This window comes from Stylophora pistillata, chromosome 1, assembly GCF_964205215.1.
Source record: "Stylophora pistillata chromosome 1, jaStyPist1.2, whole genome shotgun sequence".
Lineage (NCBI taxonomy): Eukaryota > Metazoa > Cnidaria > Anthozoa > Scleractinia > Pocilloporidae > Stylophora > Stylophora pistillata.
This window is the reverse complement of record NC_142519.1, coordinates 45,571,537-45,589,876: the sequence shown is the minus strand read 5'-3', so window position 1 is coordinate 45,589,876 and position 18,340 is coordinate 45,571,537. Positions and strand designations below refer to the sequence as shown.

General features: G+C 37.0%; 1 protein-coding gene across 2 annotated transcripts; it reads left to right on the top strand.

Moving 5' to 3' along the window:
• The first annotated feature begins 844 nt into the window (after window positions 1-844).
• LOC111347084 (uncharacterized) lies at window positions 845-18,020 on the top strand. 2 transcript variants are annotated; one of them, XM_088759175.1, is made up of 15 exons: window positions 845-1,040; window positions 2,340-2,423; window positions 2,992-3,990; window positions 4,848-5,968; window positions 6,472-6,543; window positions 7,206-7,271; window positions 7,755-7,826; window positions 8,229-8,300; window positions 9,452-9,526; window positions 9,951-10,022; window positions 10,328-11,288; window positions 11,889-11,970; window positions 12,056-12,124; window positions 12,922-13,218; window positions 15,606-18,020. In XM_088759175.1, exons 7-15 carry the CDS (start codon window positions 7,759-7,761, stop codon window positions 15,893-15,895), a joined length of 1,986 nt encoding a protein of 661 aa, XP_088615301.1. In that variant the 5' UTR covers window positions 845-1,040; window positions 2,340-2,423; window positions 2,992-3,990; window positions 4,848-5,968; window positions 6,472-6,543; window positions 7,206-7,271; window positions 7,755-7,758; the 3' UTR covers window positions 15,896-18,020. The 2 variants fall into 2 exon arrangements, with proteins under 2 accessions (XP_088615301.1, XP_088615297.1); XM_088759171.1 differs by lacking the exons at window positions 845-1,040; window positions 2,340-2,423; window positions 2,992-3,990 and having other exon boundaries at window positions 4,205-5,968.
• Window positions 18,021-18,340: the final 320 nt, after the last annotated feature.

The window sequence follows — 18,340 nt, the reverse complement described above, 5'->3', positions numbered from 1 at the left end:
ACTGTTTCATCAATTTCAAGAGTTAACAAGTCTGTAACTACAGACCACCATATATATCCCTCAGTATCTTAAGTTGCTGCCCCATGAATTTTCCATAAGTTTGGATTTCTATCTTTTTTTCAATCTCTCCTCAATTGTGTCACTCTCTGTGATGGTTTTAAGCATTTATCTCCACTATGGCCAATCTTTTTTTCGGAATACAACACTATAGACGATGAAAAATCCCTCCTTTGCGACAAAGTTTGTCGCGCGAGTCCAAAAAAATTGGTGAAAGAAAAATTGAGGTAAGCGCGCCATGGGGAGCTCTGAGAGTAAGGGGCTCGGAAAGAAAGGACTACAGACTGAGCCTAAGAGTTTGACCTTGCGCAGCTCAAAAGTCGAGGTCGAGTTTCAACAACAAAACTCCCAGGAAGACAATTAAGAAGGGCGGGCCGGGAAACGAACCATCGCGGTATGGATCCCGGAGTAATTTAAAAATTACATCTCTTACGCTCGACTTATGAAGTCGGAAATGTTCGTGATATTTGACGAGCAGGTGGTAGACAAGGCTCTGTTTTAGAGCCTATTTGCAAAGTTGCTAAAAAGTCCTCTCCAGTGATATGAGCTTTGAGCTACAGTCTGCTCTGGTTTCTGTGAACGACTTGTCGGAAACCACAGTCAACATTCCTTAAGTAATCAGTCATGATTAATCTGGAGCGTTGACAAGCTTTGACACTGAAAACCACTTGATGACAGATGTCCAGGCGATAGCCAATCATATATATTTGCTGTTGTGAGCGCGACGCAAAAGGCAATATCTTTTCCTTAGGCTGTATTTTCTTCTGTCCGAGTGCCGAACTTCACCGAAAAGGAAGGACTGCTCGCAGTCTACAGTTTACAATACTTTCATAATCAGCATACCTTAACCTCTAATTGATTATCAGTGAGTTAATATGATTCACAAAACTCCCTTATCTTTTCTTTTGTAGTGACTTGTCCTATAACCAACTAGAGGGATTACCTCCTGAAGCTTTCAGTGACAATCCCCTTCTTAGAGAGCTGTAAGTAAAACTTCCTTGCTGTGTAAGTGACATTTCATAGCAGCTGTGCCTAGGTTCAAGAGTTTGATAACCTTCCAGTCGTCTATTTAGTAAATAAACCCCTTCGGGTGGCTGGTATGCCGGCTGAGAGATTGTCCGAAAAACGAATATTTGGCCAAGAAGGGAAGCTTCGAGGGGAAATGTGAAATTTTGAGGACAATCTCTCAGCCAAAGACATTATCAGCCGACATACCAGCAAGCCAGAACGGGGTTTATTTATTTTATAACCCTCCCATTAATTTTCACATCGCAATTAAACTGTGCGTAAACACAGTAAAAAAGCCAGTGTTAATCTGAAGGCGAATGCGGGTGATTGACGCAAGCAACCAAGAAAGCCAGTTTTGTTTCCTTCCATGTAAAGAGATAATGGAAAAGTTGGAACTCTTGCGTTGGCTATGTTTCTTTTTCACGGAAAAAATCGGAGGACAAATATCGACGCGAACGGGGCTTATTGCGTGATAACTGTCCTGTGATTTTGCACCACGTGACGTAAAGTAACCAATAAAATCGCGCCAAAATTAATGTGTGGGTTATAATTGGGTTTCATAGGTAACAATAGAATAATTGATTAGGGGGGGCTTAAACTAATCACTCAATTGAAAAATTGTCCTTTAAACGTAGGTGGTAAAGAATTGTTCTTTCCCCTTTTTTTATTGTGCTCTAAAAATCTTGATGATTTTATATCAATGATCCATTTGGTATACGTATTCGTTCGCTTCTCGACAATCTTGTGTCATTATTAACCCACGACTGATGGCTGTGTGACTTGGGTCAAAGTTATTTAGGGCATCTCTTCCCAAACGCGATGTTGTTACGAACTGCTAAGCATCCTAGGTAAAATTTCAGAAAAGGAAGAAATCTCGCATTATTCGACCCAAGGACGGCATCGTTTGCTTCTGATTGTCAAAGATGAAAACTTTTACTCCCGAGGTGGTACTCTATCAGTATGACACACACTTAATGTTCAAAAGTAATATAGGCTACCACAAAATAACTTTTAATAGTACTCTCTCCTTTGTTCATTGTCAATCATTCCATTTTCTTTAAATTGTTTTTTCATCCTTTTAATCTACTATCTAAAGCCAGGGCCGATTAAGGTCTGCGTATCAGTTCATAGCCACAAAAACGGACTTGTTACGGTCAGCAAAATGTCTGCTCTTATGATAATTGCCTTCATCTTCCAATTTCATAGCTACAGTAGATAAAAGGTAAGACATTAGACCAACTTTTTCATAAATGGTTTTCTTGATGATACTTCAGATTCTTGAACAACAACAAGTTAAAAAATTTGTCTTCTGACCAACTTCCTTGCCGGATTTACTTGTTTAACAAGCTTACAAAACGGTAAGTGTGGTGGGTTTAGAATTCAATGACACTTTTTATTTCATACCCAACAAAACTGGAAATAAATAGCATCTAAAATGACAATGAAGAAAAACTACAATTACAAGGACCTCCGATCGTTTTATGTATATGTATATGGTATTAAACTACACGATAACTACATATCAGTTCCAAATCATGGAACACTTGCCTGTTGTCATTAAAATGGTGCATCTTACAAAGTGCGCCTAACCTACTTATGAAATAGCACAGACCTTCATTTCCAATTTCTTTAGTATTATAAGTTTCTCATCGCAGGTTAACTTGAAACTTTCTGAGGACACCAGAAACCAAGTTTTCCATAGAATCCATCATCTTTCAAGCCATGCAGGGATTTTTGTTTATAAGTTGTGGTCTTTCTTTTAGTCCCAGAAACAAAACTACCACGTTCAGAGCTTACACTTATCCAGTCAGCAAATTTTCTGCTCTTAAAATGATTGCCTTCTTCTTCCAGTTCCGAATTAACGGTACTTTAAAAGAAAACAAATACAACGAACTTGTTACTAACTGATTTTTTATGACACTGCAGATTCTTGAACATGAACAATTTAACGAATGTTTCCTCTGATATACGTACTCAATGGAAACACTGGTTTAGCAGATTTGAAAACCTGTAAGTGTGGTCTGTTTGGAATCCAATTTCTCTTAAATATAACAACTCTGAAGTTCCAAAAAACTCAACAGGAAATAAATACCCTTCTCCAAAATGGCGCTATAGGAAAACTACAATAACCACGACCTCTGAAAATTTTTGCCTATAGTACTAATTGTACGATGACTCATGTCAGTTCCAAAGATTGGAAAAAGCATTAAAACATTGAAACTCAGAGCTCTACGACTTTTTATTTATGAAAACGAATCCAATGTCAAACACAGAACCCTGGACTTCAATAAACTGGAGAAGCTGCCGAGTGACTTATTCAAGGCCCATAAGTTGTATGATCTGTGAGTAAAGTTCTCTGATGCTCGCCGCAATGAATACCTACCACTTGGACTAACACAGTATCTTCTAAATCAAAGGAACGTTCTATTCCTGGTCAATTTATTCCCAATTTCATCCCTGATAACCGTAAATGTTTTCGATTTTTAAAGCATTGAGACCGTACAAAAATTAAAAAAAAATGGATAACAGTAAGGGCTGAAAAGAATCAGTAAAAAATTAGTAAAAAGAAAACAAAAGAAGTAAATCCTTAGTGTAGGGTGCCCCAATCCTCCTCCTTCCAAACGACCCAAAAAAGAACAAACTTCATTCATGGATAGTTTGAGTTTTCTTTCTTGTTGTCTTAATTTAATTCCATCGATCAAAATCTACTGGATTATCGTCAATTGATGAATAGTTTAATTTAATTGTTGCCAACACAAAAAGATAGGGTAACCTTTTTAAAATGTTCCTTTTTAAATCCCTTCATTTGGTAAAAATTGTGGAATTTTCGTAAAAATGGCAATAATGTTTCAGCTGGCTGGGCAACAACAACTTAAAGACATTACCTGAGGGTCTGTTCCACGGGCAAACTATGCTAAGATACTTGTGAGTAAAAATCATGTTTTGCAACAATATCCATTTGGAAAGTAACTCACTTCGCTCTTTACCTGCTGACGGGGACACGAACATTTGTAGAAGCAGCAAATTTCATCGTGGTCCCAAAAGTCCGGTATTTAACTGAGAGTCTTTGAATTGCACTAAGAATTTTTTTTCTCAGGAACACACCTGAGTAATCCACCAACTTAATTATCAGTGTAAAAGCACATTGCAGAAACGTGAGAGGACTGGGAAAGAGTGTGGTTGTTTTCCGTTTGTTTGAAAAACTAAGATATTCAAATAAAAGATCAACTAAATTTGAGAGTCTTAAGCAAGAATATAAGTATTTAGAGGAGGAAAATGGCAAAATTACAGCTCTTCAAATATCACCTGAAATAGAGAGTTTGTATGGATTGGGTAGACAGGCCGAAAATTTTTAAGAGTTTGTATGGAATTTTTGCAACTTTTGCAAGGCTTCGATTTGGACAACTCTCCGCTGAAAACTCTCAAACTTGTCTGGGTAGCTTTTCATTCGGTAATATTTCAATTGAAATGTTTAGATTTTCAATATATTCAATATAAGAAACTTGTCCCAGTCCTCTCACGTTTCTGCAATGGGCTATGTCAAATGGATTATGACAAGGGATGAAATTTGTTTTCTCAGGAACATACCTCAGTAATCCACCGACTTAAGTATCAGTCTAGCATCAAATTTTTTGGCCCGGTTTCTCTTGTTGACACCTTTTCAGAAAATTTACTTGAAATGGTCAATTTATAGCCTAATTTTTACCGTTTCTTGACTTTGCCAATTTCTCATCGGCTAGTTTGAAAACGAAAGTTGAATGTTTCTGTATTTAAAACCCCAGGCGTTTGATCGGCAACCAGCTTGAGAAGCTACCCCGCAACATATTTCACGGATTGACCGACTTGGAGAAGCTGTAACTAATAATAGTTTTCGTAAATCTTTCTCAACATTATCAGGTTTAAATGTTAACTTAAACTTTATTCTGTAATACGCTGTGTAAATGCAAAAACTGAGCCTTGGAGTAGTAACGAAAATTGGTCGTGGTGCGTGATCACTCACGTGATTACGATGCAGCAAAGGAACCTTCTTAACCTAGCTAGAAATGGTGGTTTGAACAACCTTTTCTGAAATGGTCATTAAAGTACTGCGGTTAAAAAGTTGTTTTCAGTCAAATGTTTTTCCGCCATTGGTAAGTTCTGTAGTAATCCTATTCAGTGACTATCAGACACAGCCAGAGTTTCTCTGTTGTAGGGGAGAGGGAGGCCGGCTAAGTGAAAGGCTTAATAGAGTGGGGAAAGAACCTCGTTCCCATACTAGATTTTCGGGCCGCAAGATTTAAACTTAGTCTCGAAAGCAAGTCTAGACCTTTATTAGAAATGCCGGCAATGATGTTTACTTCAAATCCAGATCCGAAGAGGAAGAATACACGGGCTTAGATTTTATCCAATTTTTTTCCTCGTAGTTTTTACACCTACTTATGTATTTCTATCTTACAATCGTTTGCGGCTACCTCCAATGTTTTATAATATTTTAAGATTATTAGCCAGTGGCGGATTAAAATTTTAGAGGCTGAAGTCAAAAATTATCCCACTCGGCGGAGAGGATAAATTGATAATAAGTTGATAATAAATGGAAGAAGATGAACAAGCATCTTAGACTTAGACTTGTTTCTCCTCTTCCTCTTATTATCGTAGCCTTCTCCTACTAATTATAAAAGCTCATAAAACGTTTGAGGCAATTGCAAATATCTTTAAAATTATTAAAAGGTGATAAGATTTACTGAAAAAAAATTTGACATTTTAAACCCGTGTATTTTCCTCTCTCTTTTCTTCTTCCTTTTTTCTCGCATATAACACATTTTCCAAAAACTGTGGAACGTCTTACTGTCAGGGACCTATCTTTCAACCAGTTGCCCAACTTGACTCGAGGTGTTCTCAGCACAAACACCAAGCTGAGAGAATTGTGAGTAGCGCTATTTCTATTAATAACCAGTTACAACTCTTGCTAATCATAATCCACTATATATTACCTTAGCTTTCAATCATATCAGCCATTTTTGCCTCCACCTGAGATACTCACAGAATACTCTCCAGATAGTATTTTGTTACTTATAAAATTAAAAAAAAAAAAAAAGTCTAATTATTTCCTCGCAAAGAGCCAGGGATTTCACTAGTTTTACTGAATTTCACAGTTTTACTGCATGGAATCAATTTAGCCATTACGTTCTATTTCTCCACCTTGTTGATTCCTTACCTCTGTTCAAGTTTTCTAGGCACTATCTCATATGCTAAATACATATAAGTAAAAAATCTCTGATAAACCTCTAAAAAATCTCTGATAAACCTTTAAAAAATCTCAGATACACCTCTAACCCTTACTCAGCACCTACTGGAAGGGTCAGGAAGAGCAAGTACTGAAATTTGTTTGACAGTTAGCTTAGCCTTTCTTCCAATTACTATCTGAAGGGATTTGTCAAACAACAGGATTAAGCGCTTGCCCCTGGATATCTTTGGCAATCTCACTCAGTTGAAAAGGCTGTAAGTGGCATCCAATTCGTATTACGGTACTCGTGCACAGTAAATTGAGTTTTTCACCAAGCATTATGTCAAGATAGCTGGATATTTTGCGTTTTTAGGGAACTAGACGAAGTGATTAGAATCTGTAAAAGTACGAATAAAATTTGACTAACTCTCACAGCGTTTTCTTTAACGTAACTAGTGGTTATGTAGGTGTGTTAATAACAGTAAGAGGTAATGCTTTTATGGGAGAGTTCAAAACAAACAAAATTCATTTGTCATATGGCTGACTTGATACAGACTTGAGTCGCTCCGACGAAGGGCTAACGCTCGAAACGTCAGCTTTTATAATCGTAACGGTGGCCAATTTACCATTTCAACTTTGTTCATTCATTCAAATTATGACTTGATACAGTCTCATTACAGTGTTACTGAGAAGAGAAATCTTCTGACAACATCCAGCGAGCGTGCAAAGGACACCTATATTCCAAACTGTCAGGGATAAAATGTAAAAATTGTCGATACATATAGTCCCATAAAATTTACTTTGCGAAAGCTGAACTAACAAAGATCGTGTTTATTTAAAAAATTATGGTCATTGTCCATATACTAGAATATTCATTTCAAGAAACCATGAAAATAACTTAACTCTTCTACTTTTTCTCTTTCATTTTTCCTGGAAGCTTTCTGTCCAGTAACAGAATTCAGCATTTGCCAAGGCTCAACAATCTCTCCGAGATAGAAACACTGTGGGTAGTTCATGTTTGTAATTAACGGAGGCTGAGGCAATGAGTATATCATAAAATCTTCATAATAAACATTAAGCTTTCTAAATAGTTTATCATTTTAGCCGAAGATCACTGCTGACTTTAGCAAGTTACGACAGTCTTTTTTAAGATTCAAGTAAGGAACAATAGTAAGCTGTTTAAAGGATAAAATCTTTATGCCAAGTAATAAATGAAACAACTCCCTTCATCTTACACTCCTACCAGTGATTCCAGGAAATACAAATTATACCAAAATGGAGGAAAGCACGTCAATCTATTGTTAAGTGGCCCTCTTCGTTTCGTTTTAAGTAAAAGATCCTTCTGAATTCTTATGATGCGATTGAGACGAGGAAGGCTGTTTATTGTAAGAATCAAAGAATATATAAATCGTCACTAGTTGGGAGTAAAAGTCCATGTTGCATTATGGTTTGGAACATCATACACTGCATTTCATTTACTGTGTAGATACATGGACAACAACAGCCTCGTGGCCTTGTTGCCTGATCAGTTCCAAGGTCTATCCAAACTAAGAGACCTGTAAGTGAAAACATCGATTTTTCTTCTTTTAAAAATTAATTCTAAGTTTTCAGGACCTCTGAAAAAGCCGATGGTTTAAGAAAACCAAAACGAAAAGCAATGCCTCTTAATAGATCCTCTTTGCTCGATATTCTCAGTACATATCTAACTTTTAAGGAGAGAAATTTTCAATTAAAATGAACCTCACGCATACTTAAAGGGAAGAGCAACGGATGGTAAAAGCTAAGTTTTTCATGTATCGTGGAAACGCTTGAATAGTCGACAACCTCGTTTTTTGCCTCTTATTACCCTGAAAGAACGCCATAAAAGTAATATGAATGGTATTTGTAATGAAAATCCATTTATGATTAGATTGCTTCTATGTTGTTTGGAAGATGAAATTCCCCCTTTTTTGTTTTCAAGGGCTGTTTATGACAACGATATCAAATATCTGCCACGTGGAGTTTTTAAGGATGCGAAACAGATTATGTCTATGTAAGTATCTTTTTATCAAATTAAACCTCTTTGATAAACGAAACTAATACTTCCAATAGCTGTGAGACTCTCATAACCGCCTCTCGGTTACCTCAATTAGTTAATTACCAATACTCATGGTCTTAAAATAAGTGAGGAGAATTTGCTACCTTTCTATAATCAAATAATGGAGTAATATTCTAGTCTTCTCGGATAAGGACGAATAAACCGTAGACCCCGTATCCTGCAGGGTTAAGTGTAGAAGACGTTAATTTCCCACGCATGAGATTACTGTGTGGTAGAGGTCCTCCCCTGGGTGGGATGGGTGGGTGTTGGCCCTGATAAGCTCCTATGGGAAGTGGTCAATTAACCCATGTATGTATGTATGTATGTATGTGTAAGAAATTATTAGTAAAGGTAGAACGAATTGCTTTTCATAATAGACTGAAGGACAACAAACGAGACCTCAAATACTGCTATCTTAAGGGAAAACTGCATAGAAACCTCAGATATCATGAAACTATTAATCGATGCAATCAAATGGTATTTAAATACCACGCTACCCTTAAATAGACTCTACCTACTCTGCATCTACATGTATATGCTCGGGAAGCTTGCAAAAACCACAGATATCATAGCGAATAAAATTTTCTGACTTGTCCGGAATGGTCACGCACACTAGTAGACATGAAAAGAATTATCATCTTAGCCTAAGTTATCCTTCCGACCATATTAATTATTACTATGCGACAGTGAACGTACATACAACAGAGTGCTATTCGAAACAATACCATGGATTTAGGGTAAAATAAGCCTAGTACAGGTGCAAGAACCATTCTATTCAGTACGTGGACACAAACATGACTGAAGATCCTATGACAGGAAGAAATTTTAAAATTGCAAGAACTTTATGGGAAGCCCAACTTCAGGTTCCTTCAAGATTCAAACAAAGGGTATGCCGTGTAGTGCCACGGCATACAAAGCCTAAATACATAAAAAGTCTCTCAGCCCTTATAGTAATCATGAGGTCAGGTAAACCAATCAGAGTTAACTGATGCTGTTGAACGAAGTCGAAACAAAATGAGCCAAATTAAGTTGAAGTAAACAGTTTTCGAAGGATGATACAACACTCGTATGACGTGTACAATTTTTATTGGTTTATCCTTATTCAGGAGGTTTCATCTCAACAAAATCACTGAAGTAACTAATGAACAATTCAAAGATGTCTCACCAAACATTCGATTCTTGTGAGTATGAACCAGCTGAGTTTCTTCAGGGCGTATACGACCGTACGGAATTCTATAACTGGATCCAGGAAAAACTTAGATTGGTTGCGAATTCGAAGTATGTTGGCAAAGTAAATACGCCCACGCCTGCGTGATTAGTCGACAAATAACTTGTCACGAATCTGGAAAAATGGCATTACTCGGTAAAAAACAGATGCGTTTATTGCTCACTTTTCCCAATAAATGAGTTCTCATCTTTCAGTTTCCTTTTGCTAAGGTTTATAACGTTTCGGTATCTGATAATCATTGGAGATTGTGCGAAAAAGAGCAGAGGAAGTAGGAAGCGACCTCTCAGTAACTGATACAGCAGGTTGAAGAGATCATTGTCAGTATAACACGAGGAAGCATTGCTGGTTTAGCTTAATTGCTTTCTTCTAACTCGCAGGTACTTTCATTACAACGAGATGCGGGAACTACCAGAAGGCTTCTTCTCTAACATGAAGCAGTTAATATCAGCGTAAGTCAATTAAAGTACACTCTCAGTGCCTAGCTGAGGTGATTTATTAGAATCTTAATTCGTCTCTACCGATCTATGTAGTACTTACAACCTCGCCATCCCCGTCATTGACATATATGAAGACCCATTGATGGTTCCCATTTTCCCAATCCCCCAATGGTGAGACTCTTAAGTTATGAGAATTCATTCTTAGAGCACATCGGAATTATACCTAAAATATTTTAATCAATTTGAGTACCTGTAATTTCTTCAGCACATGTTCTCCTTTGGGATTCATGAATTTAAACTCTTTCTATGAACCCTAGGATTGTAGACACCAACCTGATGTGTTGTCACCTGACAAAAGAGGACGCGGACTGCGATTTTGCCTATGTCGACAGCTTTGCCAGTTGCGAGACTATGTTCAGAGATCGAGCCCCAAGGAAGTGTATTTGGGTTATTGGTATCATTTCTCTGATTGGAGCTGTGTTTGTCATCACATGGCGAATGTACTACAGGGAGAGAAATATTGCACAGCCAATAATGTTGATGCACTTGGCGGTATCCGATGGATTAATGGGTATTTACCTGATCACCATAGGTGTGATGGATGCGATATGGGCAGGACAATACTACTTGCATGACTATAGCTGGCGTTCGAGTCTGTTATGCCAGATAACTGGCGCAATCGCAGTGTTATCAAGCGAGGTATCTTTGATGCTTATTTCTCTTATCTCTGCTGACAGACTTAAAAATATTGTGTTCCCTTTCAATATCGATGGACTAACCAACAAAGCCGCTCATGGTTTGTGCTTTATCATCTGGATTGTCGGTTTCATATTTGCTTTCCTTCCCACATTTGGCATCCAGTATTTTAAAGCCCCTAATGAAGGTCATCATTACTATGGCAGATCTGTTGTATGTATTCCACTTCAGCTCTCAGACTATAAGGCACCCGGTTGGGAATATTCTGTGGCTGTATTTGTTGGTTTGAATTTGGCTTTTGTAGCCTTTGTCGTTGTGGCTTATCTTGTTATAGTTGGAAACAGATTGTGGGTCCAGGCGATGTCAGCCAATACCCAGCGAGAGACAGCTCTTGCCAAACGGGTGTTTTTCATCATCCTGACTGACTGTATCTGCTGGATGCCAGTCATTGTTATTGGACTCAGGTCCCTTGTGGAAAAGTCGTTCAGGACACCAGGAGATCTTGCCGTGTGGATCGCAGTGTTTGTTCTCCCATTCAACTCCGCCATCAATCCAATCCTATACACCTTGTCCACCACACAGGTAATTATCTCTTTAAAATTTGTTAGTTTTTGCAAAATTATCATAAACGTGAAAGATCTGCTACTTCATCTCACTTGGCACACGTTATGTACCACTCGAACATATCACCGAGATATAAATGAAAATATGGCAGTCTACACTTATCAACTCTTGAGCAATTGACGAAACCAACAAGGGAAGAGTAAGGAGAATTAAAGATTTACACCTTATAACCTTATAAGGTTCTAAACAAAATATGCATTCAAGAATTCATTAGATGTATCACGGATTTCACATTACTTACATTGTTAGGATATTACATTACATATAGTGTTTTGGTATTAGGTAGGATTTCACCAATGATTACCCTAGTTACTAGATCAACATCCTTGAGTAAGCGTTTTAAGAAAATATTTTGTAGATTTCAAGTAATAAGAAGTCAAACATCATATCGCGGAGGGATAGAGTTCAGCTAGGAAAAAAAACCAAACTGAACACATTCTGTCACAATAAAACTTAGTGATAAAAAGTTATCTCGCATGATCTTCCACGGCTTTTGGATATTATCATTAATTTAAATCTTTAATTCAGGGTAAGAAAACTTTTCTGTCCCAAATATAGGTTCGAGATGTTCTCAAAGCAAAATGGCAACAGCTGTGCAACTATTTCATGGCAAAGTGTAGTCGAACGCAAACCGGAGAAGGTATAGGCCTCCGCTGATGTTTTGCTTTAGCTAACACTCACCAACTAAGATGGCAACTCAGTTCTATCTTACTTTTCTATTCAAGATGTGAGAGATCCGGGTCACGGTCAGGCTTTGGAGATGAGGACTTTCGGAGCTGCTGGAGGGGAAGAGGGTATGTGAACCAACAAAAGAAAGATATATTGGTTTTACTTTGTTTGCTTAAGGATCCTTTGGTTTGTTCATTCAATGCTCTATTGGATCTATACCCCAAACATTGACCTCAGTAAGCATCAGCATTGTCTTTCTCCATGCATGGGTGTTTCTAAGAAGTGGGGAAGGTAATATGCATTTACAAATGTAGTGTATGTTACACTAATACTGTTGGCCATTTTACCGATCACGTCTTAGACGATTTTACAAAATCGTTAGAAAATTTTATCGGAGAAAACCAAGAAGAGACATGAAACCGATTGAATCAGATTCTATCAGAGCCCAATTGACCATTTCATTTTTATAAAAAAAATATAATCTGCACTATTCTCTTTAATTCTAAATCACCAAACATGCTTTATAGATCGCAGGAACGAATCTTTAGAACATCGTGTCGCCCATGAACAAAGTAAGAAGCAAAATAAAGATCATAAGGAAAATAAGGAGACACGAAAGGAGCCAACAAATCCGAAATTGGAGAATGCTGAAAATGAAGATCCCGCTGAACAACTCCCAAATGATCATAATGGTATTTGAGCCTGAGGGTGGTCTTATTTGTTTCTCAAATCTCATTTACAAGCAAGCAAAAAAAATTCAACTAAGTGGACACATTTCAATATGGAGGAACAACAGTACAAATTTACAAGTTTTATCTTTGTGATCATGTTGTGTAATTCGCTTTGTCTACAAACTGATCTCACGACTGGCATTTACTAATCTCTTAAATTTGCATGTTCCACTCATGACCATACAAAAAAGCCGAGGAGGAACTTGAAAAAGACCAAGAGGAGGTCCATAAACATGATCACCCATGTCTAGAACATACTGAGCCCCAAGATACATGTAAATGGAAGCTGAACACAAAACACAGAAAGCCTGCCAAGCCAGAACAGCCTGAAACTGAGCCTACCGACTCTACCGACAAAATAACACCACACCCAAAGGAGACAGAGACTAAAGATCATAAACAGTCCCATAAAGATGTTGCAGCAAATTCTGAATATGAAGAGTTACCGACAGATTTTCAAGGGGATCAAGACCAATCTACTGATGAAGGTGAGGCTTAGGTTCCTTAAAAAAGTTAATATTTGTTTACGCTATCATTTACTCCAAATGTAGGTATTCAAATCTATTTATGCGCGCCCTTATTCATAAGGACACTAATATGGCTTATTCATAAGCCATTAATCATATTCAGTTACTTAACTACATACCATTATAAGCTGGATGTGATGGTTCATATTAATTCGTTTCTTCTTATTTGTTGTAAAGTAACGATTAACAATAAGTTTTGTAGAAGCTTATGCAAACGTATAGGGGCAAGGCGTCACAATACTAAACCTTAAAACTGTCATTCATATACTAAATGTGCCCTGAATTACCACCGGGGAGAAAATCGTTAGTGCTCCTTTATGAGGATTCGTGAAGCTTGTAAAACTAATTCAATTATTAAAGATCTAAAACGATATGAGAAATGGATAGCAATTGCATTTAAAATAGTCATAGTAAGATGTGGGATATTGTCATCAGGGTAATGCTCAGCATTCTTTTGAGGGCCAAATCTCATTGTATCCTCATTTTATCTTTTTTTCCTGAGTTCTCTCCTCCTCTTGTATGCCTCAGAAAAACCAGAGTTGAAGATTAACATACTCGCTCCAAATGGAAAAAAAAATAAAAAGACAATTGGAGCATCCTCTTGAAAACAAAATACCTCCTATTGATAAACTTTTGGGAAAAGCTAGGCCTTTTTTAATACGAAGAAGACAGAGGCAACTAATTCATCTTAAACATGCCAGTGGAAAGCTGATTAAAAGAAAAATCATGCGGCACTTTTGTTTAACATCACTGAGATAAGTTTCTTCCAGGGGAGGTTCATTTATGAAAGTTAACAGGAAACTATGTAAAATAAACCATACTGTACCTAAACAAAGCTTTATATTCAGTTCAGCGGCATCCTTCTGGGAGGAAGCATGGTTCATCAGATTGTGAATCACTTTTAAATTCATCATCATCATTTATTATTATTACATAAAAACATACATTTAAAGTCGGACCGGCCCGCATATAGCTATGCTAGTCTAGGCGGGCCAGTCCATCAATAGCTACAGTCCATCATTAGCTTATTACTATTAATATTAATAAAATAAAAACAAAAGAAGGAAAAGAATGTGATTGAATAGATAATATTTTGCTTGTTTGTTTGTTTCTCTCTCTTCCCTTCCCCTCACTACTACTACTACTGACATTTTAATTTAGCTTAGAGATGATTTTGCGAACCTCAATGAAAGAGTCTTCATCGTCGAGTACACTTAAGTGAAGTTTGTTTTTAATTCTGAGTTTGAAGGATTTCTTTCTCCTACGCCTCTGAAATGAAACATTTTAGGAATTGAAGTCGCAATCAGTTCAATTACGCCAGCAAAAGTTTTCTCAGTAGGACCCCAGACATCCCAGGGAATTCTGTCATTTTTCCCAAAGTCCTGATAATTTTGATAACTTTGTGCCACCTTTGAGCCAATTCGGTGGTTTGAGCACCATCGCATCTTCCTTGAATACATGTGCACATACGCCTGACTTACACATGAAATGAAGTATTTCTTCGTTTTGCCGACAGAAACTAAAAGTTTGATGCCTTCCCACCATCAACAATAACAATAATGCATAGTCTAAGGTTATATAATAAATGAAAACGCCTTGATACAAGTTTTTCATATCCGTTAGTTTGGAAAATCAATCACGTTCAAAAAAGTTTTGAGAACTATAAAATATCAAACAGCTCTTCATTAAACTGAGAGAAATTACAGTGTAACGCTTACCCTGCGTCAAAAACAACGATAATGCAAGGTTGAAAGTTCATCTGTGATGCACAAATTCGGGGAGAAACTGCAGCTGGGGGACTTTTACAGATTTTGAAAATAAAATAAAATTCTTGATTAACATTGAAGGCTTGGTTTTTGTAATATCCAGTTCATTCGACGGTTCCGGTGATTCGGTTTGCGCATGCGCGTGGTCATCGCTTTAAGATGCCACGCTGTCATTTGTAGTTGACAAAGTGTTTGTTATTATTAAAACAGCCATTTTATTTAAAGAAGACTTGCGGTTGCTACTTTTGTGATTTACTTTGGTTATCTGCTTTAGCCAGAAGAGGATTTCGATATCCAACTAATGTTTAACGTTTAAATTTATTAAACTGGGCAAACATTTCATGTGGTTTGGAATTAGTAAATGCCGCGAATGTTTAGTGGAGAAACTGCGTTGCAACAGTGTTTTTTTTCTTTCACTGTTTCAATAAAGACTCGCCCATTTGTCAGAGTTCATGTTTATCAAAGAACACTCAAGTGTCATAACGTACCCTTTGATTGGAACTGGTATGCTGTGGCTGGTACTACAGGAGGTAACACCCGTGGCACAGTGCACTTTTTATCTTTGAACTTTTTGCTTTATAGTTGAAATCCAGCAAGACCCAGAGAGTGATGATAGCGATGACAGTAATGACGAGTCCAAAGATCAAAGTGAGCATGAGAAAATCGTAGAGCACACCAATCATGAAGAGCCTGAGGAGAGAGATGAGACTGAAGAGGTTGAAAAAGCACAGGATAAACACGAGGATCCATCAGAGAAGAAAGACGAACCTGAAAAGCAAGAAGAAGAATCTGAAGAACAGCACGAAGATGACGTCGAAGACGAGCCTGACAAGCCATTAAGCTGGAAAAGACGAACAGTTTATCGTGAATAAGGGTATGTTTAATAACCCTCTGCTTCTTCTGAAAAATAAGAACTTTGATATATTGAGATCTTTTCACCAATTTAGAGGACTAATGGTAAACAACCTCTCATCATCATACCTTGCACAAATTGTTAGTTTCTCAAATTTCGTCACCTTGTTTTCCTTGCTAAACTACGTTAAGTGGTTTATTCGAACAGTTAAAGAGCTTTTACACTACGGTACCCCACTTTGTATAACATTCTCGCTATGAATAAGTCTGAGAAGAGAGTAAGTATTTATTACAGGGAAAGTTGCCGAATGACTTCTTTTATCCTTGGGTCATGTTACTATGTAACAGATAAAAACCTAACAGATGAAAATTTGCCAGCAGCCTCCGGGCGAGAGTCTCCAAGAGCACCGCTGGCCCCGTTTCACGATAACAGCGATTTTGATCAGTTTTACGAAGCGCTCGACGGCATAAAAGAAACGAGAGTGTAATCAACAACATCGTATTCTCAGATGAATCCATTTTATTTATAAGAAATTAGCCTTAAAACCGATTAAGTAGGTGTTTGGTTCTATTAAGACGCATATAGTGACTCTGAAATACCGAAACAGTAGTTTTCTTAAATAGTGTCAAAATATAAGCTTGTTGATTTATGTGAAAATATAAGTGCCCGGATCCTACTATACATACCAGTTAAAAATTCGATAAGCTAAATGTAATAAAATGAGTCATTTTAAATTATTAGACGCTAGGGATACTTGTTTACGCGCCAATGTCTTGTTTAGCTTGAGGTTTGGCAGTAAATGTGGCACTTTGTACATGTACTATTAGAGATCAAAAGTATGTTACGTTCCTTCAGCCGTTGATAAGCCTTGAACTGTTATAAGTTAATTATTATAGAGACCCATCTCGGTCCTTTACAGTAGTATTAATTCAGATCATACTTCAGTAGCGAGAGTGTACTTTAAAATATAAAATGTTTCCTGACCATTTTTGGAGGGTCGTATAAAGTTGCCGACTCGAGGCGGACACGCTTATCCGTAACATAAATCTGTAAGGATTTTTTCTTTATAGTTAATCTTTGATTAGTCCTCTATATACTTCTTTCAGATGTAATTTTAATTTCAGTTAAGTTAGTGTTACATGCAGAAAAAGTAGCAGTGTATGGAGGTGTTTGATATATTGGGTGTGATCGGAACAGCATGCGAACTATAGGCTGCCAGATTATTTGTCACTCCTTATTTACTTGTCATTTGTTAAAAATGATTTTATAATTAAGTGGATAGTTGTTTTGTTTGGCAGTCGTTAGCTATGAATCATATTTATTCAATCTAACGCTGATATCAATACCTTGCTTATGATTTGCTCATTACAACCTAAATATTTCACATATTCAGTTGAGAGACCTTTTGTATAACAAGGCGAAACCATAGATTGTATCTACTTGATTATAATTTGAAGTTATCATCGGTTTCTCACTCAAGCTGTTTAATATAATCTAAAAAGTTCATATAATTAGTTGACGGCTGTTTTGTGTTACATTACTAAGCCATGAATCGTATTTATTCGCTCTAACGCTGATATCAATACCTTATACTTATTTCTTCAATTCAACCTAAACATCTGAGATACTTTATAAATGGCTGTGTTGTATTACAATGCTAAGCCAGGAATCATAATTATTCAGTTGAAATCAGTTGCCATCATTATTGCCATCTTACTTATGATTTCTCTAATTCAATCTTAGAGTCTTGTGATATATTCCGTAGATAGCTGTTGTATAGCAATGCTTGGCCATAATTGGCATTTATTCAATTTGAAGTTATCATCGATATCTTACCTACTGTAAGCATTCAGTAGCAGGCTGTGTTGTATAGCAATGCTAAGCCATGAGGTTACCGTCGATTTCAAGTTACTATTGATATATTACTCGTCAGTTTTTCATTTTTCATTACAATGGTAACATCTTATAATTTTGTAGATGGTTGCGTTGTGCTACGCTGCTAAGCCATTAATCTTGTGTATTCAATCTGAAGCTACCTACTCATCTTACTCATAATTCTGTCATCACAATGGCAACAGCTAATATGTTTAGTAGATGGCTGTGTTGTATTACAATGATTAAAGCCATGAATTATATTTATCCAATCTGAAGTTACTTTTGATATATTACTTATGATTTATTCATCACAATAGTAACTTGTGATATGTTCATTAGATGGTTGTCATGTTAAACACAGCTAAGCCTTGAGTCATATATTTAACAATTATTCCACGAGCGCGCGTTGGATATGAGATGATAGATAGCCAACGAGGCGCGTAGCGCCCAGTTGGCTATAATCATCTCATATCCAACAAGCACGAGTGGAATAATTGTCTTATTTAAAAAAGAAAAACGCCCCCAAGATATTAGAGAAATCTTCTCTACTTTATTTTGTAACAAGAAACCGGATCTTACAATGTACAGA